Source organism: Rhinopithecus bieti, unplaced genomic scaffold, assembly GCF_001698545.2.
Source record: "Rhinopithecus bieti isolate Rb0 unplaced genomic scaffold, ASM169854v2 scaffold_24263, whole genome shotgun sequence".
Lineage (NCBI taxonomy): Eukaryota > Metazoa > Chordata > Mammalia > Primates > Cercopithecidae > Rhinopithecus > Rhinopithecus bieti.
In genome coordinates, this window is record NW_016811410.1 from 356,918 (window position 1) to 381,851 (window position 24,934).

General features: G+C 56.6%; 4 protein-coding genes across 9 annotated transcripts in view; 3 read left to right on the forward strand and 1 right to left on the reverse strand.

Annotated features, from left to right (window-relative positions):
* The window catches only part of CALY (calcyon neuron specific vesicular protein), a 12,341-nt gene extending 1,191 nt beyond the window's left edge, over positions 1-11,150 (forward strand). For 2 of the 3 annotated variants that reach the window (XM_017893815.1, XM_017893814.1), the window contains 5 exons: positions 7,271-7,425; positions 8,256-8,369; positions 9,272-9,385; positions 10,459-10,778; positions 11,007-11,150. In XM_017893815.1, the coding sequence (XP_017749304.1) occupies positions 7,291-7,425; positions 8,256-8,369; positions 9,272-9,385; positions 10,459-10,749 (654 nt within the window). In that variant the 5' untranslated portion in view covers positions 7,271-7,290 and the 3' untranslated portion in view covers positions 10,750-10,778; positions 11,007-11,150. Of the gene's footprint in view, positions 1-4,817; positions 5,817-7,270; positions 7,426-8,255; positions 8,370-9,271; positions 9,386-10,458; positions 10,779-11,006 lie in introns of those variants that run through there. The other variant, XM_017893816.1, reaches the window with a different exon arrangement.
* A 6,004-nt stretch (positions 11,151-17,154) lies between these two features.
* On the forward strand, positions 17,155-21,838 carry LOC108543382 (formin-2-like). The gene is made up of 2 exons (XM_017893828.1): positions 17,155-18,548; positions 21,120-21,838. The coding sequence occupies exon 1, from the start codon at positions 17,271-17,273 to the stop codon at positions 18,432-18,434; it is 1,164 nt and encodes a 387-aa protein (XP_017749317.1). The 5' UTR covers positions 17,155-17,270; the 3' UTR covers positions 18,435-18,548; positions 21,120-21,838.
* On the reverse strand, positions 20,628-24,864 carry ZNF511 (zinc finger protein 511). 2 transcript variants are annotated; one of them, XM_017893829.1, is made up of 6 exons: positions 24,650-24,864; positions 24,164-24,237; positions 23,643-23,853; positions 23,340-23,464; positions 21,845-21,970; positions 20,628-21,001 (listed from the first exon to the last, which is right to left on the reverse strand). In XM_017893829.1, exons 1-6 carry the CDS (start codon positions 24,800-24,802, stop codon positions 20,923-20,925), a joined length of 768 nt encoding a protein of 255 aa, XP_017749318.1. In that variant the 5' UTR covers positions 24,803-24,864; the 3' UTR covers positions 20,628-20,922. The 2 variants fall into 2 exon arrangements, with proteins under 2 accessions (XP_017749318.1, XP_017749319.1); XM_017893830.1 differs by having other exon boundaries at positions 23,652-23,853; positions 24,650-24,851.
* The window catches only part of TUBGCP2 (tubulin gamma complex component 2), a 29,259-nt gene continuing 28,888 nt past the window's right edge, over positions 24,564-24,934 (forward strand). Inside the window, exon 1 of one of the 3 annotated variants that reach the window (XM_017893817.1) lies at positions 24,564-24,922. The gene's annotated coding sequence lies outside the window, so the exon portion shown is untranslated. The remainder of the gene's footprint in view (positions 24,923-24,934) is intronic. The other 2 variants (XM_017893826.1, XM_017893819.1) reach the window with 2 other exon arrangements.

Here is a 24,934-nt window from a genome sequence, read left to right on the forward strand (position 1 = left end):
AGGAGCGGCTGCCGGCTCGGGGGTGCGGGGTGGTGGGTGGTCTTGATGGGGGCGTCTGCGTGATAGGCAGGAGGCGGCCAGAAGGCCGGGAGGGGCGCGGCTCCGGAACCACCTGCAACAGGCTCGGGTGCGGGGCCACAGGTGGCTGGACTGGAAGCGGAAGCAGCTGCGCGCCCACTCCCCTCCGCGGGGCTGCGCCGGCACCGCAGTGCAGCTGCCTTTAAATCAGCCGGGCAGCCACGGCCGCCGGCAGCGCCAGGGGCGGGAGGCTGCAGTGGCGCCCGCGGGGGAGGGGCGGGACCCTCAGGGATCCGCAGTCACACGCTCTTTTGCCCGGCCCACACAAGCCCACCTGCGCGCACCCCCCAGCGTGACGCAGCATTCCAGGTTGGGGGACGCATGCGAAAGCGAGTCTGGGACATGACCTCCAGCCGAGCTACCATGGACTTTCGACTGAGAGCCTGCACCCCCGCCCCCGCCATCCATCTGTCATCCGCACGGCCTCGCTCACCCGCGCCCCCACCCATCTGCCGTCAGCATCCCACGCCTCCCCCTGCCCCAGAGACAGGAGCCGGGCACTGCCTCCCTGCCAGAACGCGGCGGGTGGGGCGCTGGGGACCCGCAGAAGATGCCGCGACAGCGCAGGTGCAGGGAGGGGCCGGGAGGAGGAGCAGAGGCGGCCCCCTAGTTCCACGAGCCGCGTGCCTTCCGTGGGAGGAGGCCCCCATGATGCAGCAGTGCAAAGGGACGGTCTGGTGTGTGGGGCGGGAGGGTTGGACCCCACACACAGGCCAGTCCCCGCTTCCAACCCCGCATTCCGCCTGGGGCGCTGGGCCTGGAACCAGAAGCGAGGCTCCAGTGGGCCCCCAACGGCTTTTTCTTCCTGAAGACGCTTCTCGGGCCTGTCTCCATTGCCATGCAAACCCGCGATGACGTAAATTGGCCGTCCGAGGAGTTGGAGTTGAAGTTTGGCACGAAGGAGACCCCAGAAGCGCAGCTCCTCCTGGCGGGGTCCTGACCCCTGGCGCCGGCCCCCCGGGGCATTCCTCTACCCTATGGCGCTGCGGGCCGTGACTGCGCCCCCTTCTCCGCCCCCCTCTCCCATCTGTACAGAGGCTGGGCTTGCTCTGGGAGTCCGCTCCGGGGAGAACCCCCGACCCCTCCTCCTCGGTGGTACCCCACCCCGCGGGCCAAGCTCCACCTCAAGCCCCGGCGCGCGCCGCCTTCGCCCCACAACCACTTCATTCCCCGGACTCTTGGCCCTCGGCTGCTCCAACTCCGCTTCCATGGATCTCTCCTGTATTTAAGCCCCGAAGGGCCTCGTCCGTCTCCACCTGCACACACAGGGACTCTGGCTGCACCGTGAAACCTCGTCCGCGGAGTGCCCATTGCCCCTGCCTGGGCCACGTGGGGACCCACCTCAGGCAGAGTCTCCAGCCCGGGGTGGGTGTTCGGGGGACACTGCACGGCCTCTTCTGGAAAAGCCCGGCCGGGCACAGGGTCGCCTGTGATGAACGCACAGCAACAAGGGGCACGGGTTAGGGCCCCAGAGCGCGTGGTCAGGTCCACGACTGGGGACCCTGTCTCCGCTCGCCCAGCTCCTTCCGGCTCAGAGTGGCCTCCCCCATCTCCTATCCAGCCCTCGCTTTTCAGCCTCACTGCCCCCCCCACGCAGATCCTTTCCCCCTCTGGTCCTTCCCCTCAGTTCTTTCCACACGCAAAATCTGCCACCTCCAAATCCTTCCCCTCTGATCCTTCCCCTCAGATCCTTCCCCCTCATATTTTTCCCCCTCAGGTCCTTCCCCCCTCAGATCCTTCCCCTCTCAGATCCTTCCCCCTCGTGCCCCTCCCCCCTCATGCCCTTCCCCCTCAGATCCTTCCCTCCTCATATCATTCCCCCTCAGATCCTTCCCCCCTCAGATCCTTCCCCCCTCAGATCCTTCCCCCTCGTGCCCCTCCCCCCTCATGCCCTTCCCCCTCAGATCCTTCCCTCCTCATATCATTCCCCCTCAGATCCTTCCCCGCTCAGATCCTTCCCCCCTCAGATCCTTCCCCCTCGTGCCCCTCCCCCCTCATGCCCTTCCCCCTCAGATCCTTCCCTCCTCATATCATTCCCCCTCAGATCCTTCCCCGCTCAGATCCTTCCCCCCTCAGATCCTTCCCCCTCGTGCCCCTCCCCCCTCATGCCCTTCCCCCTCAGATCCTTCCCTCCTCATATCATTCCCCCTCAGATCCTTCCCCGCTCAGATCCTTCCCCCCTCAGATCCTTCCCCCTCGTGCCCCTCCCCCCTCATGCCCTTCCCCCTCAGATCCTTCCCTCCTCATATCATTCCCCCTCAGATCCTTCCCCGCTCAGATCCTTCCCCCCTCAGATCCTTCCCCCTCGTGCCCCTCCCCCCTCATGCCCTTCCCCCTCAGATCCTTCCCTCCTCATATCATTCCCCCTCAGATCCTTCCCCGCTCAGATCCTTCCCCCCTCAGATCCTTCCCCCTCGTGCCCCTCCCCCCTCATGCCCTTCCCCCTCAGATCCTTCAGAGCTTTCCCCTTCAGAGCCTTTCCGCCTCAGATCCTCCCCTACTCTGATCATTCCGCTTTCAGATCTTTCCCTCTCAGGTCTTTCCACACCTCTCAGATTCTTTCACTCTCAGGTCTTTCCCCCTCAGATCCTTCCCCTTCATATTTTTCCCAACTGAGAGCCTTCCACTCAGATCATTCCGCCCTCAGGTTCTTGCTTATCAGATGCTTCCCTATCAGATCCTTCCACCTTCACATTTTTCCCCAGGCGAAAGTTGCCACCTCCTAACTTTTTGCTCTCAGGTCCTTCCCCTCAATCATTCCCCCTCAGATCCTTCCACCGTCAGATCCTTCCTCCTCAGGTCCTTCCCCTTCATATCCTTCCCCGCTCAGAACTTTCCACTCACGGATCATTCCGCCCTCAGATTTTTCCCCCCTCAGGTCCTTCCCCGTTCAGATCCTTCTGCCCACAGAGCCTTCCCGCCTCAGAGCCTTCCACTCTCAGATCTTTCCCCCTCAGAGTCTTCTCCCTTCAGAACCTTCCCTCTCAGATACTTCCGGTCTACTTGGGATCCTACCCCACTTGAATCCTTCCGCCAGTTTGAGTCTTCCCGCCTCAGATCCTTCCACCCTCGGATCCTTCCCCCAGTGTCGGATCCTTACGCCCTCGGATCCCTCCCCCACCCCGTTGGGGTCCCTCCCCTCTCAGATTCTTCCACCCTCGACTCCCTCCGCTCCACCCCACCCCCACCCGCGCAATCCTCCCCCATTGGATCCCTCTGCCCTTGGATCCCTCACCCCTTGGATCGTTCCCCCCATCGGCACAATCCTTCATCCTTTCCCTTCAGATCCTTCCACCTTGCAATCATTCCATCCTCAGCTCCGTCCACCCTTAGATTCTTCTCCACGCAGATGCCTGCGCATTATCTGTACTTGAGTGGCAGCAGCTGGGCAGAAGCTCTGTGACCGCGGGTCCGCTGCTCCTGTTCCCGTGGCGCCTTCCCACACCTGGAACTCGCAGTGGAGCCTGGCCACTGCCAGGCGAGAAAAAGTGATCACTGCTGGCTCTGGCAGTTAACTGGATGTCCCAGCGCTGCTGTCACAGATTACAAGCAGGTGGCTTAAAATAAATTCTTTCACCGTTCTAAAGTCAAGAAGTCCAAAATGAAGGTGTTCACAGGGCCATGCTCCCTCCAAAGCCTCTAGGGGAGCTTCTTCCTCGCTTCCTCCAGCTTTTGGTGGCCCAAGCAATCCTTAGGTTTCAGCTGCATCATTCCAGTCCCTGCTCCGTCTACACATAGCACTCTTCTACACTTAATTTCCCTGTAATAAGGATACTAGTTTTGGATCAAGGCCCACCCTGATTCAGGACGAGTTTATTTTAGCTTGATTAATCTGCAAGGCCCTATTTTCAAATAAGGTCCCATTCAAAGGCACCCTTCACACAGATCCTAAGACTTGAATGTATTTTTGAGGGAACATCGTTCAGCCCACAATGTACCCTCATCATTTGTGGGTTGCAACTGTCTTCTCCCAGTATTGGTTTCTGCTACCATTTTCTGAAGGCTGTTTTGATAAGCAGAAGTTCATAGTTTTGATGAAGTCATTTTATCAATATTTTCTTTTGTGGTTAGTACCTCTTGTCCTAATGAAAAAATCTTTCCCTCCCTGAGATCAGAAAAATCTTCTCCTATATTAAATTTGAGGTGCTTTATTGTTTTGCTTTTCCAATTCAGGTTTATCCATCTGGAGTAGACTTCTCTGTGTAATGTGAGGTAGGGATCAGGCTCACTGCTTTTGATGCGGACAGAGGTTTACTGAGAGGCAGCCACACTGCAAATCAGGGTCTGTGTGTGCAAAGTGTGTCATGTGGGACTTCTTCCACCACACAGTAGCCCCACACCACTCCATTTCCAGTGCTGTGCAACAAGCCAGACCCTGGCAAATGAGACCGCCTCCATGTTTTTTTGTTTTTTTTTTGTTTGTTTTTTGATGGAGTTTTGCTCTTGTTACCCAGACTGGAGTGCAGTGGCACAATCTCAGCTCACTGCAACCTCTGCCTGCCAGGTTCAAGCGATTCTCCTGCCTCAGCCTCTCAACTAGCTGGGATTATAGGCGTGTGCCACCATGCCTGGCTAATTTTTGTATTTTTAGTCAAGACGGGGTTTCACTATGTTGGCCAGGTTGGTCTCAAACTCCTGATCTTGTGATCCACCCGCCTCTGCCTGCCAAAATGCTGGGATTACAGGCGTGAGCCACCACGCCCGGCAGCCCATGTTATTTTCCAAGATACTTGGTGTGTTCCTGCCCCTCTGCCTTCCATGTAAAATGACAGTGCTTGTCAAGTTCATTTAAAAAACTGTTGGGATTTTGATTAAGATTTACTGCATCTATAGATTTGGGGGTGGGTAATTTGTTTAAACATGGAAACTCCCCAAATCCATAGACACAGCCTTCCCCCTTTACTTGGGGGATTTAGCTTTTCTTGGTCTCTGTCGACAATGTTCCCTGGTTTCCATGTGGAGGCCCTGCCCTGTCCCTGTTCCTCAGCTCTTTTTACACCTATTCTTGAGGATTTGATAGTTTTGATATTATTTAAATTGAGTACTTCAATAAATTATATATTTATTTATTTTTGCCACTCACATATAGGAATGTAACTGATTTCTGAATACCTTAAATCCAACAGCCTTGCCAAACTCACTTTTTGATCCTTATGATTAGTCTATAGATTCTTCTGGGGTTTCAAAACACAGAAAGTGTTTCATGGGTGAATAATCAGAGTATTGTTTATTTTTGCCTGGCACTAGAGCTCATTTCTTTGTCCTACCCTACAGCATTGGCTGAGACCTTTAGCGCCCTAACTTGTAGAACCGCAGATCAAGGCGCTTTCAGGATTCACATTCAGTGAGGTTTGCTGTGGGGATTTTGTGGTTCACTGTTACTGGGTTACAGCACTCACCGCCTGCCTTAGTGCGCTAATGGGTCCGAGGAATAGTAAATGAGCCCTGAGTCTTACCGAGTTACTTCTACTCCTCTAGCAATGGATTAGATACGCTTTTTCATTGTTCTGTTAATACGGTGAAAAATACGATTGCTTGCCAAATATTAAGCCAAACTTCATTTCCAGAATACACCCAACCTGTCATATGTTGCCTTGTTGTATTCGCTGGACTCACCCTGCTTGAGCTTTGGGGCTTCGCAGTGGTGTGCGCGTGTGGAGGGGGCTGGCCTGTGAGCTCCTCTCCGATGCTGTCCGTGCTGGGTTAGGGGACTGAGGCTACGTTGGCCGCAGGAGCTGGTGAGTGCTCCCTTGTCTTTCTGAAAGAGTTTTGTGGACGTTTGCATTACTTTCCCTGTAAATGGTTGGTAGAATGCTGTGGTGATGCTGTCTGCGCTTGGAGTTCTTTGTGAGAAGGTTGCAATGGCAGATTCTCTTTCTTTTTTTTTTTTTTTTCTTCTTTTTTTTTTTTTTTTTTTTTTTGAGGCGGAGTCTCATTCTGTCACCCACGCTGGAGTGCAGTGTCACGATCTCTGCTCATTGCATCCTCCGCCTCCCGGGTTCAGGCGATTCTCCCGCCTCAGCCTCCCGAGTAGCTGGGACCCCAGGCGCCACCATCGCACCGGGCCGCAGGTTCCGTTTCTACTGCACAGAGGACCTTTCTTTTTTTCCTTTGATTGATTGAATACATTTTGTTTTTCTGCTTTTTCCATCCATCAGCTCGGAGGTCATCCGATACATTCCTTTTCTCTAGGAGGTCCGCCTGAAGGCGAAGCCGAGCACCCTCGGCCTCTCCGGGGTTAGTGGGGCCCTGCTGTGGCGTTCAGCTCCGCAGGGGCCCGGCTCTCCGCGGCCTTTAGCGTCGGGCTCGCAGCTGGGCTGACTCGCGGGTGCCCTCTTGTGGCCGCTCTGTCTCACTTCCTGCGTCTCGGGCAGAGTCGCCGGACAGAACGAGGACTGACTTCAGGATAAGCACGTCCCACGCCGCTTATTGCGAGGGATGTTCTTATATTAAAAATGGGCTCGTTGCTTATCTGAAATTCAAATTTAGCTGGATCTCCAGCATTTTTATGTGCTGAGTCTGGAACCCAACTCTCCAGACTGATGTCCGGGATTGTCGGCTTTAGGAGGTTGTCTAGAGTCAGGCGCGGTGGCTCATTCCTGTAATCCCAGCACTGTGGGAGGCTGAGGCAAGCAGATCGCTTGAGACCAGCCTGGGCAACCTGGCGAAACCCCGCCTCTACAAAACATGTAAAAATTAGCCAGGCGTGGTGGTTTGCGCCTGTGGTCCCAGGTACTCGGGAGGCTGAGATGGTAGGATTGCTTAAGCCCAGGAGGCAGAGGCTGCAGTGAGCCAGGATCACACCACTGCACTCCCACCTGGGCCACAAAACAAGATCCTATCTCAAAAAAAAAAAAGAAGAAGAAGAAGAAGAAGGAAAAAGAGGAGGTTGTCTAGAGCAGCCGCTGGTGGAAGACTCCCCCGGCTTCATGGACAGTCACTGGTTGGGGTGTTCTCCCCTGCAGTGCTGTGGGGTCCAGGGGGGCTGTAGGGGTCGAGAAGGTACAGTACCCAGCATCTGGCTGGATTTGACCGGTTTGCCCAAGGAGGCTGGCCTGACCACTTACAGCCTGTCCCTGGCTCTGGTGTGAGGAGCATTAGGACCAGCTCAGGGTCCTCTGGCTTTAGAGGCAGCTGGCGTGGGTGTCCAGGGGGCAGCCTGTGGGCAGTGACCCTGTCTGTCTCTGGACAGGACAAGCACTGCCATCCACCATGGTGAAGCTGGGCTGCAGCTTCTCTGGGAAGCCAGGTAAAGACCCTGGGGACCAGGATGGGGCTGCCATGGACAGTGTGCCTCTGATCAGCCCCTTGGACGTCAGCCAGCTCCAGCCGCCGCTCCCTGACCAGGTGAGGGCCTGGGCCAGCGTGGGGTCCCTTTTCAGGCTCCCCTGGGAACAAAGGGGTGTGGGGTGAGGTTTGTCTAGATGTGGCCTCTTCCCAGATGCAGTAGAGCAAGCAGAAGGACCATGGGGACCAAAACCCCAGTTGGCCATGGGCACTCTATGTGACCTCCTGGTCAGCTCCCCCATATGCCAGAGCTGGGCAAACTGGCCGACGGGTAACCAAGAATTCACGCACTGCCTCCTAGACAGCAGCCTGCCCACGTGCTGTCCACAGGGCACCCAGCAGGCAACGCTTCCCACCCTTCTCCTCGGGGCATGGCCCTGTCCTGGGTTGAGCCTGAGATATGGAGGTCCTTGGGCAAGTGACCACTGGGGGTGCTTATAGCAGAAACTGGGGAGAAGCAAAGAGCTCAGTTCTAGCCCAGCCCAGTTTGACCTGCTAGGGAGTTGTGCAGCATGAAGGGTACCCCGAGTTTCCCTGCTGGAGGTGGGGGCAGCATCTATGCTGGGGACCCGGGACAGGAGGACCACCCCTGCTGGCCAAGGGCAATTCTCCAGCACCCTGAATTGAAGGCAGCAGGCAAAGCGAGGGGCTCCGTCAGCAACCAGGCCAAGCCCAGGGCTGCCATGTGCCCAGCAGACTTTCAGTGTCCACCTTCCCTTGGCCTAACTTTGTGGCTGCTGGAGCCCTGCCGTTCACCAGACGGTCCTGGGAGATGGTCAGGGTCAACTCCACTGCCACGAAGCTGAGCCTGGCTCCTTCCCCTCTCAGTTCAGGGCTCTCTTGGGTCCCTGTCAGCTGCCCACTGAGGCCATGGCCATCTCTTTTCACAGGTGGTCATCAAGACGCAGACAGAATACCAGCTGTCCTCCCCAGACCAGCAGAAGAAGTTCCCTGACCTGGAGGGCCAGAGGCTGAACTGCAGCCACCCAGAGGAAGGGCGCAGGGTAACCACACTCACCCCACCCACTGTGGGGGCTCAGGGCAGGGGGAGAAGGTGGAAGGCAGCTGGGGGTGCCTGGGCTCAGGCCAGGCCGGGCTGGAGTCCCCTTGCTGTCTGGGAGGAGAGGGTGGCAGTGAGCCATCCCGCCCAGAGCTGGCCTCCAACTGCCCTGCAGTCATCAGGCCCCCTCGCAAGGCTGCAGGTGCGGACTGACCAAATGGTGGTGCTCCTGAGATGTTTCTCTTCCTGGGAAGCGCTGGCCAGTAGTGCTTGCCTGTTTGCCCAGAGGGTCATTGTCTCATCTTCAGTGACTTACGGGCTTTCTATGTAATACTTTCTGCAGTATATCTGGCAAATATCTTCTCTCATCCTCTTGTTTAAATCTCTCAACGTTATTAAGATAGCTTTAGTCATTTTTAGTGGACTGTTTCCAAAGCCTTCCATTCTCCAGTATTAAGATCTGCTAGGGCTCCCCGCCCCTGGCTTCACGTTCCAGTCTGCAGCTCATGTTACAGCACCCACTGTGGGCAGTCCCCTGGGAGGCCTGGTGAATGCAGCCTCCGACTCACCTGAGGCTGTGGCCCCCATCCCCTGTGGAGCCCACACTGAAGGGAAGCTGCAAATTCCTGCAAGACCCACCGGGGTCAAAGGCCACATCACTTTACCTGGTGGCAGATGTCTCCAGAACCCCAGTGGAGGGGCTGCCAGCAAGGCCTGGCCCCCAGAGGTGATGCCTGTACACTTGACCCTCGGAAAAGTCGGAAAAGCCACTGGCTGCCCAGGGCAGGGGTGGGGTATCAAGACTGGAGGGCGGGGATGGTCCTGTGCCAGCCCCAGCCCCTGAGGGGCTCCCCACAAAGGCGACCCCACCTGGCGTGGCTGAGCCCCTCTCTGCCCTCCTGCCAGCTGCCCACTGCGCGGATGATCGCCTTCGCCATGGCACTGCTGGGCTGCGTGTTGATCATGTACAAGGCCATCTGGTACGATCAGTTCACCTGCCCCGACGGCTTCCTGCTGCGGGTAAGGGGGCCAGAGCTCTGGTGGGGGGCAGTGGAGCTGCCCCTCCTCCCATAGCGTCCAGGCAGGGGGTGGCAGGGGTGTCTACTGCTGCTGGGGGAACGTGGTCTCCAAAGCCATGTTCCTGTACCTTCTCTAGAACATGAAATTCTATCTTTTGAAAATTTAAAAGAAAAGATGTGTTAGTGATGGGTTTCTCTTCTTGTAATTTAAAAAATAAGTAAGTCCAGGCGCGGTGGCTCAAGCCTGTAATCCCAGCACTTTGGGAGGCCGAGACGGGCAGATCACGACGAGGTCAGGAGATCGAGACCATCCTGGCTAACACGGTGAAACCCCGTCTCTACTAAAAAATACAAAAAACTAGCCGGGCGAGGTGGCGGGCGCCTGTAGTCCCAACTACTCGGGAGGCTGAGGCAGGAGAATGGCCTAAACCTGGGAGGCGGAGCTTGCAGTGAGCTGAGGTCCGGCCACTGCACTCCAGCCTGGGCGACACAGCCAGACTCTGTCTCAAAAAAATAATAATAATAATAAGTAAAAGATGAGGCAGAAAAGGTCGCCATCCAGCCGTCTCTCTAGGGGTCATCTGTCCTCCTGAGTGATTTGTGTGAAGTTTTATTTTTATATAACATGATATTAATGCTCCCTACATATTTGGCAAATATTTTCTTCCATCCTTTTTTTTTTTAATCTCTTTGCCAATAATAGTTATAGCATTTAGTGTGTTTTTAGAAAGCCTTTTATTTATCAGAAGTAAAATCTCCTTTTCTCCTTAACTCCATGGTTTACGTTCTGGAGCGCGCTCGCAAAGGCCTCGCTGGCTGAGCAGGTCCACTGGTGTCTGCGCCCCTCTCCCTGGGTGGCCCCCTCCCCTTACAACCCGCGACCTCCTGGCTCTGTGCCCCCCCACCCCCCGCCAGGGCCCTGAATTCTGAACCGGAGGCTGACCTTCGGTGTCCTGAAACCATGGCTCCGTTACAAACTGTCCGCAGTGCCCCCAACCGCAGAAGCGGGAGGGCCCGGGACCGGGGCGCACAGGAGGGCTCAGCCCGCCGGCCCTGACCCAGCCCTTCCCGCAGCACAAGATCTGCACGCCGCTGACCCTGGAGATGTACTACACGGAGATGGACCCCGAGCGCCACCGCAGCATCCTGGCGGCCATCGGGGCCTACCCGCTGAGCCGCAAGCACGGCACGGAGACGCCGGCGGCCTGGGGGGACGGCTACCGCGCCGCCAAGGAGGAGCGCAAGGGGCCCACCCAGGCTGGGGCGGCGGCGGCCACCGAACCCCCCGGCAAGCCGTCGGCCAAGGCGGAGAAGGAGGCGGCGCCGAAGGCGGCCGGGAGCGCGGCGCCCCCGCCCGTGCAGTGATGGTCTCGGGCCCCGCAGCCCGGTCCGGGGTAGGTGCGCGCCGCGGGGCCCCGGCCGGCTCTGCCCAGGTCTCTTCCTGGCCTCCTGACACCGCTTCTGAGCCAGAGACCCCCGCCACCCGTCCCTCTTCTCTCCGACCCGGCCCGCCAGAACCTCGGGAGTGGGGGGTGTGAATCCGAGCCCGCGGTGGGGCGCGGTGTCCGTGGGGAGCCCCCGGCCGCGTCGCCGCTCTCAACCCTCGGGCTCTGTCTCCGCAGCGTCCCCCGCCAGCTCCTGTGACCAGCGCGTCGCCCGATGCTCTCCGCCGTGTTCGTGTCTCGCCCCCAGGCGCCCTCGCTGCAGCCCCGCCCCCGTGGGTCTCTGACTCTGTCGCTTTTCTCTAAGTAAAGATTTCACGTTCACCAAAGTCTTCCATCTCTCCTGCGCGTCCTCTGCCCGGCTGGTCTTTCTCCCGCCCCCCACCCCGCCAGCTGTGAGTGAGGCCGGCATTGTGCTCCCCCCAGGGACCCCCGAAGGACCCAGGAGAGATTCCGTGGGGGCAGCTCCCGGGAAGCTGTGGCGCGCCCAGGCAGAGCACGCACATCCTCGCGCTGCGTGGTCCCGGCCTTGTCCAAGCCCCACCGGGATATGCCTTAATGGCGGGGCTCCGGCCCACCCAGGGGAGCCTCGGGTCCATCCCTAACCGCTGCCCAGTCCCTTGTCCTGCTGGTTCCACCCCCACCATCTACCGGGTGCTGGGCCTGGGTCCCGGGCGTCCCCCCTCTGACAGGAGTGTCTGCCTCCCCGCTGACCCCTGGTTCTGGGCGGCACCCATGAGCAGCTTCTGTCTCCTAGATGTGCGGCCCACAGTCATAAATGACCAAGTGAAGAAAGAAGTGAATGGGGGCGTCTGAGTGGGGAGTGGCGCCTGAGGAGGGGTGAGCTCTGGCTCCTGGGGTCTGGGGTCTCCCTTGTCCCTGGAGCCAGATGAAAGATGGTAAGGCTGAAGGGCCAGGGGAGCCTAGAGCTGCCCTGAGTCCCCCCGCAGCATCACCACCCCGGCCCCAGCATCCCCATCTCAGCCCCAGCCAACTCCCGGCACTGAACACTACAGGGAATGGACTTTGGCAGATCTCACCCACCGCCTGCACCACCCCAACCAGCTGCAGCTCTGCAGCGCCGCCCACCCAAACACCTGTCCTCCTCGGATCCCTTTCGCCTGGGGCCCAGACACCCCACCTGGTGGGAGGGGAGTTCGCGCCTTGGGACTAAGGGCTTGCGGCTGAGATACAGCAACAGAGCCTAGGCGGTCCCGCGAGCCACTGGAAGCAGCTTCAGGCAGGAGGGGCCGGCATTTCCTGCACTGCCTGGTGGAGGGTGGGGGCCTCACATACAGGTGGGATCCGCTTGGGAAGCCCCGCCTTGATCTCAGCATGGAGCCCAGTGACTTGGAGAACAGCCCAGGGCAGCCTCTACGGCATCAAGGGAGCTGCCAGAGCCAGCGCCAGTGGATCTAACCTGTTCCTGGGCACTGGGCTAGGGGACTGGATAGTCACTGGAGTCCTGGTTGTGAACACAGGGCTGGATGCTCAGACCAAGAGTGGATAGAAGACCCCCACCATTGGCTCCCAGGCCTGCTGGCAAGGTGGGGGTCTAGGCAGCTTCCCAGCTCAGTGGGACTGGCCTGCTTTGGAACAGTGGGCAGTGCCCAGGAAGCCTGTGAACTGGGCCTGCCAGGGAAGCTGTGGTGAACTGGAGGCCAGCCAGGTGGGGTCAGGGAAGGCAGGGCCATGCACACCACACCCTTCACTGCTGGGCTTCTAAGGGCATTGAACAGGCACACTCAGAACTGAGTTGGCCCTAATGGCCTGCAAGAGAGGAGGGCTGGGGGCCTGGGGCCTCAGCTGGGATATATGAGGGCAGGGAGTCTCTGCATGGCTGATGTTTGAATTAAAATACAGCTTTTCCCCTGTATTTTATTATTTTATTTTTATTTTATTTTATTTTATTTTATTTTTTGAGACAGAGTCTTGCTCTGTCACCCAGGCTGGAGTGCAGTAGCGTGATCTCCATTCACTGCAAGCTCTGCCTCCTGGGTTCACACCATTCTCCTGCCTCAGCCTCCCGAGTAGCTGGGACTACAGGCACCCGCCACCATACCTGGCTAGTTTTTTTGTATTTTTAGTAGAGATGGGGTTTCCCTGTGTTAGCCAGGATGGTCTCGAACTCCTGACCTCGTGATCCACCTGCCTTGGCCTCCCAAAGTGCTGGGATTACAGGTGTGAGCCATTGCACCTGGCCATGCCAGACTATAACAATCAATTCTCAGCTAGGCGCGAGCAATGGCTCACGCCTGTAATCCCAGCACTGTGGGAGGCCGATGTGGGCGGATCACTGTAGGGTACAGCCCTACGGGGCTTAGCGGGTGTTCTCCCCGCGTGTGGAGATGAGAGATTGTAAGAAATAAAGATACAAGACAAAGAGATAAAGAGAAAGCAGCTGGGCCCCGGGGACCACTACCACCAAGACGTGGAGACCGGTAGTGGCCCTGAATGGCTGGGCGCGCTAATATTTAGTGCATACAAGAGTAAGGAGGCAGGGTAAGGAGGGTCGATCTTCTAAGTGATTGACAAGGTGAAACAAGTCACGTGATCACAGGACAACAGGGGCCCTTCCCTGCTAGGTAGGCAGAAGTAGAACAGGCACGGCAGCATATGTCCAGTCGTTTTCTTGCCTAATGCACTTATGGAAAGATGCAGAACTTTAAGACTTTTACTATTTCTTCTAGCCGCTGTCTACTGGCGAACTTCAAAGAAGGAACCAGGAGTACGGGAGGAACATGAAAGTGGACAAGGAGCGTGACAGTTGAAGCACAGGCACACAGGGAGGGGTTTAGGCCGCCAGACTGACTGTGGGTAGGCCTGGATAATATTCCAGCCTTCCACAAAGAAGCTGGTGAGCAGAGTGTCCCCCGACTCCTCCAAGGAAAGGAACTCCTTTCGCGGGTCTGCTAAGTAACAGGTGCGCTTCCCAGACACTGGGCCATTACCACTTGACCAAGGTCCCTCAAGGCGGGGCCCTTATGGATGCGGGCGTGACAGAAGGCTCAACCTCATTGCCTCTAGGTTGCACTTCTCAGCAATATGCTCTTCAGCACCTGACGGCCTATACCCGCCGTTATTCCTTGGTTAATATTCAGTATTAAACACAAGCAAAGAAGTAATATTAAACAGCTGATGATTAATAATGTTTATACTAGTGATTGATAATGTCGCACGATCATCTCTATATCTAATTTGTATTTAACTATCCTTTTCTAACTATTTCCTTTATTATACCTGAAACAGTTTGTGGCCTTCAGTCCTCTTGCCTCGGCACCTGGGTGAATCTTCACCCACAGATCACAAGGTCAGTAGATCGAGGACCAATCCTGGCTAACAGCCAAGTGAAAGCCCCGCTCCCTGTACTAAAAAAAAAAAAAAAAAAAAAACTACAAAATTATTCTGGGTGTCGGTGAGCGACCTATAGTCCCAGCTACTCAGGAGGCTGAGGCGCAGGAGAATGGCGTGAACCTGGGAGGCAGAGTCTTGGCAGTGAGCCCAAGATCGCGCCACTGTAGGCTCGCCCTGGGCGACAGAGGGCAAAACTCCGTCCGCAAAAAAAAAAAAAAAAAAAAAAAAAATCAGTCGGGTCAGGTGCTGTTGGCTCACCACCCGTAATCATAGCACTTTGGTTGGCCAAAGTGGGTGGATCAGGCAAGGTCAGGCGACGAGATCATCCCTGACTAGCATGGTGAAACGCGATTGGGGGAGGATGAAGCGCAGCCTGGACTTCCTGGGTCAAGTGGGTACTTGGAGAACTTTCTGTCTTACAAGAGGATTGTAAAATGCAGCCAGTCCCAGCCAAACTCTGTAGCCTAGGCTAGAGGTTTGTAAAAATGCACCAATCAGTGCACTGTAAAAACACACCAATCAGTACTCTGTAGCTAGCAAAAGGTTTGTAAAATGGACCAATCAGCACTCTGTAAAATGGACCAATCAGCAGGACATGGGCAGGGACAAATAAGGGAATACAAGCTGGCCACCACCCTCCATATGCCCCAGCCAGCAGGGGCAACCTGCTCGGCTCCCCTTCCACAATGTGGAAGCTTTGTTCTTTCACACTTCACAGTAGATCTTGCTGCTGTATATGCTTTGGGTCCATGCCACCTTTAAGAGCTCCAACACTCACTGCGAAGGTCTACGGCTTCATTCTTGAAGTCAGCAAGACCACGAACCCACCAGAAGGAGCCAACTCCAGACACGCTACACCCCGTCTCTACTAAAAATACAGAAAACTAGCCGGGCGTGGTGCTGGGCGCCTGCAGTCCCAGCTACTCAGGAGGCCGAGGCAGGAGAATGGTGTGAACCCGGGAGGCGGAGCTCGCAGTGAGCCGAGATCGTGCCGCTCACTCCAGCCCGGGCGACAGAGCAAGACTCAAAAAAAAAAAATTCCTCACAGTAAGTAATCAAGCAAGAACTCACTCGTTACCTTGAGAGTGGCACCAAGCCATTCATGTCTGCCCATGACCCAAACACCTTCCATCCAGGCCCCACCTTGAACGTTGGGGGTCAAATGTTAACATCCAAACTCTAGCATCTGGCATTCCACCCCATCCGCTCTATCACACTCCACCACCTTGTCTATCTACCTACCAGCCTATCAATTATCTGTCACCTATTGTCTATGGCCTATTATCTATCATCGATCACCTATTGTCTATCACCTACTATCTTCTATCATCTATCACCTACCATCTGTTATCTATCATCTATCAATAATCTGTCATCTCTTTAGCTGCTACCTACCTAACGTTTTTTCTGAGCCAATGAGTGAACGGGGCATCTGAGTGGGGAGTGGGGAGTGGGGGCTGAGGAGGGGTAAGCTCTGCCCCAGGGACGGGCATCTCCCATTCCCTTGGAGCCAGATGGGAGCTGAGAAGGGCCCAGGGGCTCCTGGAGCTGCCGTAAGTCCCACCCTTCCCACCCGGCCTGGCAACTCCTTGCACTCAGAGGAAGTGACCTCTTTATCCTTAAATACTTCAGTGTGGATTCCCCGCAAACAAGGGCATTTTCTTACGTGAGCTTCATGCAATGATCAAAATCAGGAATTTAGGTTTCCAGATCCACACAACCCACATGAAAGCCAACAGGGTGGGGGGGGAGGGGCTTCTGGCTTCCCTGTGTGCGAGCATGGATGCACATACAGAGAGGAGGGGGCATGGATTGTGTGTGAGGGTGCGTGTGTTAGTGTGAGCGTGTGTATGAGCACAGACGCACAGAGAGGAGGGAGTGTGGATTATGTGTGTGTGAGCGTGTGAGCACGGACAGGAGAGGGTGTGCATTGTGTTAGTGTTAGTGTGAGCATGTGTGTGAGCACAGATGCACAGAGAGGGGGTGTGGATTGTGTGTGAGAGAGTGTTAGTGTGAGCATGTGAGCACAGGTGCATATACAAAGAGAAGGGGTGTGGATTGTGTGTGTCTTAGTGTGAGCGTGAATACAGATACACATAGAGGAGGTGGCATGGATTGTGTGTGTGCATGAGCATATGAGTGTGTGAATGTGAGCACAGATGCACATACAGAGAGGAGGGGCATGGATTGTATGAGTGTGAGCATGTGTGTGTGAGCAGGGATGCACATACAGAGAGGAGGGGGTGTGGAGTGTGTGTGTGTGAGAGTGTTAGTGTGAGCATGTGTGTGTGTGAGCACGGAACCACATACAGAGAGGAGGGACATGGAGTGTGTGAGCGTGTGTGAGTGTGAGCACGGACACAGGAGGGGTGTGGATTGTGTGTATGAGTGTGAGCGTGTGTGTGAGCAGGGACACACATACAGAGAGGAGGGGCGTGGATTGTGTGAGCGTGTGTGAGTGTGAGCACGGAACCACATACAGAAAGGAGGTGGAGTGGATCGTCTGTGCACGTGAATAAGCGTGAGAGGCAGAGAGGGGCAAGGGGGACAGTAGGAGTCAAGGAATGTGTCCACTGTGCTCCCAGCACTGGGCTTCAAATCTGGCTAATTCTTGGAGCTCACCTGTCACCTGCTCATCTACAGATGGGTAAACTGAGGCCCGCGGCAGAGGCCTTACATTCGCTCAGGGTGGCTGGAGCCGGGAGGATGTCTGCGGACCCCTGCCTGCTCCCACACCTCCTCCCACAGGCTCCCAGCCGCCTGCCCCTGGCGATGGGAGGCCTGGAAGCTGGGCCAGGACCACGGCGACCGCCGACTCTGCGCAGCTCCCCACGGGGCCACCCACATCCTCCAAGCGCGTCCCTCCACGGTGTCCGAGCTGACGCCCAGCGGAGAAGGCGACACTTCGCCGACGCCTCCGGGAGGTGGCGCTGCAGCCAGCCGTGCCGACCCGGCCGCGGGGAAAGGGGAGGACGGCGATGGGTCGCCTGAGGTCTTCGTCTCCTCACGCCCCGGGGTATCGGCCGGCTGGCGGTGGAGCAGACACGGGCACAGCCTGTCCCTGTGAGGAGCGGGCGCAGGGGCCGGAGGATGAAGGGACGGGGCTTGGCGGCCCCGGCCTCCCTGTTTCCTGTGAAGGAGGACGGAGACCGGCACCGGCCCTCACGGCTGCACTTCAGCCCAGAGCCATCCGTGCACAGCTGGGCCCTGGCCTCTCCACCTGTGTGTTCCGGAGGGTGCGGCCTCTCCATCTCTGTGTCCTGGGGGGGTGCGGCCCTTCCATCTCTGCTTCCTGAGGGAGAGTGCGGCCTCTCCATCTCTGTGTCCTGGGGGGGTGCGGCCCTTCCATCTCTGCCTCCTGAGGGAGAGTGCGGCCTCTCCATCTCTGTGTCCTGGGGGGGTGCGGCCTTTCCATCTCTGCCTCCTGAGGGAGAGTGCGGCCTCTCCATCTCTGTGTCCTGGGGGGGTGCGGCCTTTCCATCTCTGCCTCCTGAGGGAGAGTGCGGCCTCTCCATCTCTGTGTCCTGGGGGGGTGCGGCCTTTCCATCTCTGCCTCCTGAGGGAGAGTGCGGCCTCTCCATCTCTGTGTCCTGGGGGGGTGCGGCCTTTCCATCTCTGCCTCCTGAGGGAGAGTGCGGCCTCTCCATCTCTGTGTCCTGGGGGGGTGCGGCCTTTCCATCTCTGCCTCCTGAGGGAGAGTGCGGCCTCTCCATCTCTGTGTCCTGGGGGGGTGCGGCCTTTCCATCTCTGCCTCCTGAGGGAGAGTGCGGCCTCTCCATCTCTGTGTCCTGGGGGGGTGCGGCCTTTCCATCTCTGCCTCCTGAGGGAGAGTGCGGCCTCTCCATCTCTGTGTCCTGGGGGGGTGCGGCCTTTCCATCTCTGCCTCCTGAGGGAGAGTGCGGCCTCTCCATCTCTGTGTCCTGGGGGGGTGCGGCCTTTCCATCTCTGCCTCCTGAGGGAGAGTGCGGCCTCTCCATCTCTGTGTCCTGGGGGGGTGCGGCCTTTCCATCTCTGCCTCCTGAGGGAGAGTGCGGCCTCTCCATCTCTGTGTCCTGGGGGGGTGCGGCCCTTCCATCTCTGCCTCCTGAGGGAGAGTGCGGCCTTTCCATCTCTGTGTCCTGGGGGGGTGCGGCCCTTCCATCTCTGCCTCCTGAGGGAGAGTGCGGCCTTTCCATCTCTGTGTCCTGGGGGGGGTGCGGCCCTTCCATCTCTGTGTCTGGGGGTTGTGGGCATTCCATCCTGTGTCTTGTCTGAGTCTTCTCTTGACAGCTGTGACCTGGAAGCCACGTCCAGATGTGTCCAGAGTTGGTTCCTTCCAGTGGGTTCATGGTCTCGCTGACTTCAAGAATGGAGCCACAGACCTTTGCGGTGAGTGTTAAAGATGGCATGGACCCAAAGAGTGAGCAGCAGCAAGATTTATTGTGAACAGCAGCGGGTTGCCACTGCTGGCTGGGCGGGGGAGGGGATTGTGTGTGTTTATGTGTGTGTGTGTGTCAGGCCAGCTTTTATTCTATTTGTCCCTGCCCATGTCCTGCTGATTGGTCTATTTTACAGGGTACTGATTGGTCCATTTTAAAAACTTCTAGCTAGCTACAGAGCACTGATTGGTGCGTTTTTACAGAGCCCTGATCGGTGCATTTTATAAACCTCTAGCTAGCTACAGAAAAGTTCTCCAAGTCCCCACTGGACCCAGGAAGTCCAGCTGGCTTCAGCTCTCACAGGTCTTGCAGCAGAAACATGAGCATCTCTGCCTGGCGCGGTGGCTCACGACTGTAATCCCAGCACTTTGGAAGGTCGAGGCAGGCAGATCACCTGAGGTCAGGAGTTCAAGACCAGCCTGGCCAACATAGTGAAATGCTGTATCTACTAAAAATACAAAAAGTAGCCGGGTATGGTGGTGTGTGTCTGTAATCCCAGTTACTCAGGAGACTGAGGCAGGAAAATCGCTTGAACCTGGGGGGCGGAGGTTGCAGTGAGCCAAGGTCATGCCACTGCACTCCAGCCTGGGCAAGAAGAGCACGGCTGTCTCAAAAAAAAAGGAAAAAAAGAAAAAGAAAGAAAAGAAACATGAGCATCTCCTTAGAAATGGATGCAGCCCACGTACAATTACGATGCTGGCTTTAAAAAAAAATCAGTAACATTCTTCATACCAAAGTTCTACACTCCCCACTTGTCAGAAGAAAAACTGAGACAGAATAAACAAATAGCTTCCAGGCAGAGATGAAGCTAGGATTGGAACCCAGGACCTACAGTCCCCAAAGAGTATAAAACAGTCCTGCTGTGAACAAAAGAGTTTTAGCAGAATCTGCTGTTGTGGAAAGGGCTAACACATCCTCGTGGAGCACTGCCACCAGGGCTGTGCTGCCGGCCTTGTGCAGGGAGCTCATGCAGGAGCTGGAGAAGGACTTGATGGGCTGGGACAGGATCTCTTCGGGGAGATAGAGAACAAGCAGTAAATGTGCATGTTTGCATTTTTCTTGTGTTGTGCTTTCTCAAGCAGCTGACCGGCCCCGGGCGACCCCGCCACAGCCACCCTCAGCCATTGCTCATCTCCAACTCCACACACGTGCATGTTAAGCCTCTCTTCACCTATGCACCCAGGCCTGGGCTTCAGGCTTTAGTGTCTTCCCTTGAGTGCTTGGGAACCTGCCTTCAGTTTTCAGAGCACAAAGCACTGAGCGATGTCAGCTCTGAACCTGAGGCCCTTGAGATTTCCTGATTCCAGGTTGCTGGAGAGCTCTCAGCATCACCCTGTGGAGCTGGGCAGCAGCTGCAGATGACCACCAGCTGCCTCCAGCCAGACCCAGAGCCCCAAAAGGAGTGGGCTGTGAGGTGATGCTGGGGGCGGGGGTGATGCCGGGGCTGTGAGGTGATGCCAGGGGCTCTGAGGTGATGCCGGGGGCGGGGGGCCAGGAGCACCTGTCACATGCTGTGGGAACAGGGCCTCTGGAGGAAGACATGGTTGGGGGTCCCTGAGAGCCCTAATTTTATCAAAACAGAGCGGTTTCTCCAGGACACACTGCTCCCAGTGTTCCCTGCAACCCAATGCCAGCCCCAGCCTCCCGGCCTGCGTTTCCTGCTGCAGGCTCCGTGGTCCCTGCTGGCACCAGTGATGGGTCCTGCACCCTCTGGGGCAGCACCCTCCACCACCCCACACACCCCCAGCACCCCATACCCCCAGAGCCACTGTGCCCCTCCCTGTGGGCATCACTGCCTACCCCCACCGGGTCTACTCCCTGAGTGGTGTGGCAGGGACAACCAGGTGTGGCTCCCAAAGCCAGGAGGTCTGGGGCGAGGCGGAGTGCTGTATTCTACCCCATCATCCACGCCTGAGGGGTGCCAGGACTTTATAAATCTTCCTGAAAACCGAGGGTAGAAAACAGAATACACATGGGTAACAATGACCATTCCCCACCTGACTCAACACAGAAATGAAGACACAAGACCATCAGTGAAAAATACTTATTTCATATGTTTAAAAATACATTCTTAGGGTTTGCCCTGCAGGGGGAGGCAGGCCATCCGCATCTCAGTCCCAATAGTGTCTCGAGGTCGTTTCCAGAATCTGTGGGTCCCTCACTGCTTCTGATGATGGCTGCTGATGCCATTTGTTGAGGAACAGAGACAGGGAGGATGGTGAGGGCCTGGCCCCCGGGTGGCCACAGCAGAAGGTCGGAGAAAGGCCCACAATGGATGCCACTCCCACCAGTGGTGACTGCCCCCCACTTCTTTTCTGAATCTATCAGCACTGTTTGGTTTTCTTCTTGTTGCTTTTAAATCCTCGAGCAGCACCCTGACCAAAGCAGATGGTAGAGGGTATTCTGGGATGGAAGAAAGTTTGTATTAGACGCTGCATTTGCCAACCAACAACCCAGGTCATAACAGCAGTCATGTGTCTTCTTCTCATTCTCTTTCACTCTGGGAACATGCGGGATGCAGAGCCAGCCCTCCTGGGCCCTCGGGCAGCTCCCTTTCCACAGCCTGTCTGAGACCTACTTCCTGTGGGAGATCCCCGCCGGCCACAGACGCACACCCACTGGGAAGAACTCAGCGGAGACGGCGGCTCCTGCCAAGTCCTCTGGGGCTGAGACTTCCTGCTACCCCACGTCTGTCCAGTGGAGACCCCTACTGCCCCAGCCCCCTGGGGCTCATCCACAGGCCAAAGTCCAGGCATCTGTAAGCAGGTGCAGGGAACGCTAAGTTCATCTTTCCACCTATTTAGAGTCTTTGATGATGTTTTTCCCCAATTGTTCACTGTTTTCCCCAAATTAATTTGAAATCAACTTTAACCCAATACAAGTACAGGTAATGCTAGAAAGGCAGACGGCACAGGTAGCGCTAGAAAAGCAGACGCCTGGGTTGTAACTGAAGCAACTGCAAGTGAGACTCTTTTCATCCCACTCAGACAATGAGGAAAAGTGAGTGGTGCTTGGCATTCCTGCACTTCAGTGGCTCAAAAACAGAGTATGCGAGAGAAACTTAGTTATTCACAGGACCTGAAACATCTGGACTTTCTTCTCCGGCAAAATCGGAAGCCGATTTTCTTACCCAGCGTTACCTTTCTGAATTCAGTATGAGAAGAGCAGCGGCCCAGGGTGCAACCCAGAATCCTCAGCACCGAACACACATTGAGAACGTGTTTCAGAAACAGCTTGGACACTGACCTATGACTGTAGGTCCGCCTCTCACCGGCCGGTGCAGGGGAGGCCGCCACAGGCTCGGAGCAGATTTCCATGGCCTCCCCTTCTGACCGCTCTCCACTGTCCCCTGGGACTTCCACTGAGGCTGGGCTGCGGGGACAGAGCAGTGAGCAGCAGCCCTGCATGGCTCCTACAGCCCCTGTGTTCCCCAGAAATAAATGTGCAAGAAAGAAACTGGATTTCCTTGTAAGTAGCATATTTTCTATTTTGGCATAGTCTAATTTTATAGTGTGGTTTTTAGGATACTGGGAAAAGGAAAATGATTACAGCAAGGTCGTTGTTTATATAATAAAGCCTGCATTTTATAAACTTAACTGTAACAATCATACTTTTTTTGAAAATAGTATTTTTGGTGCCAACGGTGCCACAGGTCTTTTTACGAGTGTGAGAAATTTGCTAAAGTTAACTAGAGACTATAAACTAGTCTCTTCCATAATACGAATGTCTCAATCCAGCATTGCAGGGTTTTTCTCCTTAAAATGATCCCTTGGAAAGGAGACAAGTACTTTATACATAAGTCTTTGTAAAGCCTCCCATATTGCAGTGAGTTCTCTCAATTATTTTATTTTAAACAGCAAATTACTACTTGAAAAAATGTAGTCTGAAAGACTTCGATCAATACAATTTTAGATGATTATGAAGGTTCACCTAAAATAATCAGTTAAAAAAAAGAAGAAATATAACACAATTTAAAAATTGTTCCAGCTGGATGTGGTAGCTCATACCTGTAATCTCAGCACTTTCCGAGGCTGAAGCAGGTGGATTGCTTGAGCCCAGGAGTTCACCACCAGAGTGGGCAACATAGCAAGACCCTGTCTCTACAAAAAATAGAACATTTTGCCAAGTGTGGTGATGCGTGTTGGCAGGTCCTAGCACTTTAGGAGGCTGAAGTGGGAGAATCGCTTGAGCCTGAGAAGTGGAGGTTGCAGTGAACCTAGATCACACCACTGCACTCCAGCCTGGGGGTCACAGCGAGACCCTGTCTCAAAAAAAAAAAAAAAAAAGATTGTTCCAGGAAGTATTTCCCAGAGTGCGCTCTAGGCAAGAACATGTTAATAAATGGCTTTGGCATCAAGTTCATATGCGCGCAACCAGGACGAAGAGAAAGCCAGGGCTGCATGATGTGTGAGCACAGCCAACTGCTGCAGGAGATAGAGGCACAGCCCCAAGGGGTGTGAGTGCAGAGGTGCTGTGCCTGCTCATTCCCACACCCCCTCTGCTGCCTCCACCGGCACAGAGCTGGGCAGCCAGGGGCTCCCCTCCAGCCTCCCTTCTGCAGGGTGGCCGCTGGCACAAGCACCTGTAGCTGTGCTGCCAGGGCTTCAAGTACCCGTAGGTGGACAACCCATTAGGTGATGCACAAGTGCTTAATAAGTCTGACAGTCTATGTGTTCTGGCTGGTTGCAAGCCTTTTCCTAAAATCAACAACAGACACGTGCAGAGCCTGGAGGCTCCCTACCTTCTGCTTTTCTTTGGCTTATCAAACCGGAAGTCCACGGGGTACAGGTGCATCCTCACCATATGGTCCTTCCGGTCTCTGCTGGTCTTGAACTTCTCTGTGCAGCCTTCTACCAAGCACTGATACTGAAACAGAGATGGCATCACCTCCCTCTGACCCCTGGCCCTCCCCCACCACCATGCCCCTCTAGCAGGGCTGCCAAGGGCGGAAAGGTATCCCTGGCCTTGCCCCCGTGCACCCAAGAGCTGGGGGCAGCACTCTGAGCCCGTCACCACTGGGGATGGCCTCGGCGGCTATGCAGACCTCACCCACCATGTCCTGCCTCTCAGACAGGATCTGGAAGAGCGAATCGTGCCACTCCAGGATGTGGGCGTCCAGCAGATGTCCGGAAGGGAAGGCCCGCTTGCAAAAGGAGCAAACATTTCCGTGCAGTGTGTGGTAGTGGTGCTCGTAGTCGTCCAGGGCATCGAACACCTGGCAGCAGCCGGCCACCTGGCAGGCAAACGCGGGCACCCTGCCAAGGAGACCTGCTTCAGGGGCCCTTCCTCTGGTGCGAGGAACCAAGCTGGACTTTCTGCACAGTTTCCCTTTGAGACCTCCAATTAAGCCCCCATGCATCTTTTGCGATCCCAAGCCCTCTTTTTATGAATTAAGTTTCACAAACAGGTTAGGTGGTGGTGGAGTCAGCCATGCCAAAGCTGGACGGGCACAGCGCCTTGGTGGGGCAGCCGCACATGGAGGGGCGGCAGCGCAGCCCCAGGGACTAGGCACGAGGCAGGGAGGCGGCGCAGAAGTAGCACTGGCAGGGCACTGCAGCCGCTTACCTGGGCTTCTCAGGCGCGTCGGCCACCTGCATGAGCACCTCCTGAAGGTAGAGGTGGCGCTGCACGTCCCCATCCTGCAGAAGTGTGCCGTTGGCGGGGCCAGGTGCCTCGCGGCAGGCCCCCGCGTCAGGCCTCGCCCACATCCGTGGCCCCACCCATCCCGGGATCGGGTCCCGCCCCACAGCTGTAGGCTCCACCCTCTCGGCTCGGCCCCGCCCCACAACCATAGGCCCCGCCTGCCCCAGGCTTTGGCTCCGCCCTGCACCTTCAGGCCCCGCCCACGTCACGTTCCGGCCCCTCCCCACCGCCTCAGGTACCGCCTGCCCCAGGCTCCGGCCCCGCTCCGCAGCCGTAGGCCCCGCCCACTCCAGGCTCCAGCACCGCCCTGCAGCCTCAGGCCCCGCCCACTCCCAGCTCCGGCCCCGCCCCGCAGCCTTAGGCCCACCTGGATCCTACAACTGCCTTTTCCCAATTTTGTTCACGCACCTCGAAGAACTCGTGCTCCCGCGGGAAGCGCACCGGGCGCGCAACGAAGCGAAAGGGCGCGGCCCCAGCCGCGGGGTCCCGCTCTACAGGCAGCGGCTCCGCCGCCCCGGGCCCCGCGGCGAGGCGGGCGCACAGCGCTGGGGGAAGCTGCATCACCCCGGGCGCGGGCGGGCGCAGCCTGTCGGCCACCGTCCGCCAGCCGAGCCGGACGTGACGTCGTGCGCACTTCCGCCGCCGTCGGGGCTGCGCGGGAGCTGTGGCTCTGGTACTGCGGTGAGTCCCGGC

What these genes read in the sequence shown, in the direction of transcription:
- LOC108543382 (XM_017893828.1), top strand. Translation starts at nt 17,271, where the DNA reads ATGAAGGGACGGGGCTTGGCGGCCCCGGCCTCCCTGTTTCCTGTGAAG.
- ZNF511 (XM_017893829.1), bottom strand. Translation starts at nt 24,802, where the DNA reads ATGCAGCTTCCCCCAGCGCTGTGCGCCCGCCTCGCCGCGGGGCCCGGG. An exon ending in GGCAGGACATGGTGGGTGAG is followed by an intron (nt 23,465 to 23,642) that starts GTCTGCATAGCC and finishes TCTCTGTTTCAG; the next exon opens with TATCAGTGCTTGGTAGAAGG. An exon ending in AGGCGGACCTACAGTCATAG is followed by an intron (nt 21,002 to 21,844) that starts GTCAGTGTCCAA and finishes CTTCCATCCCAG; the next exon opens with AATACCCTCTACCATCTGCT.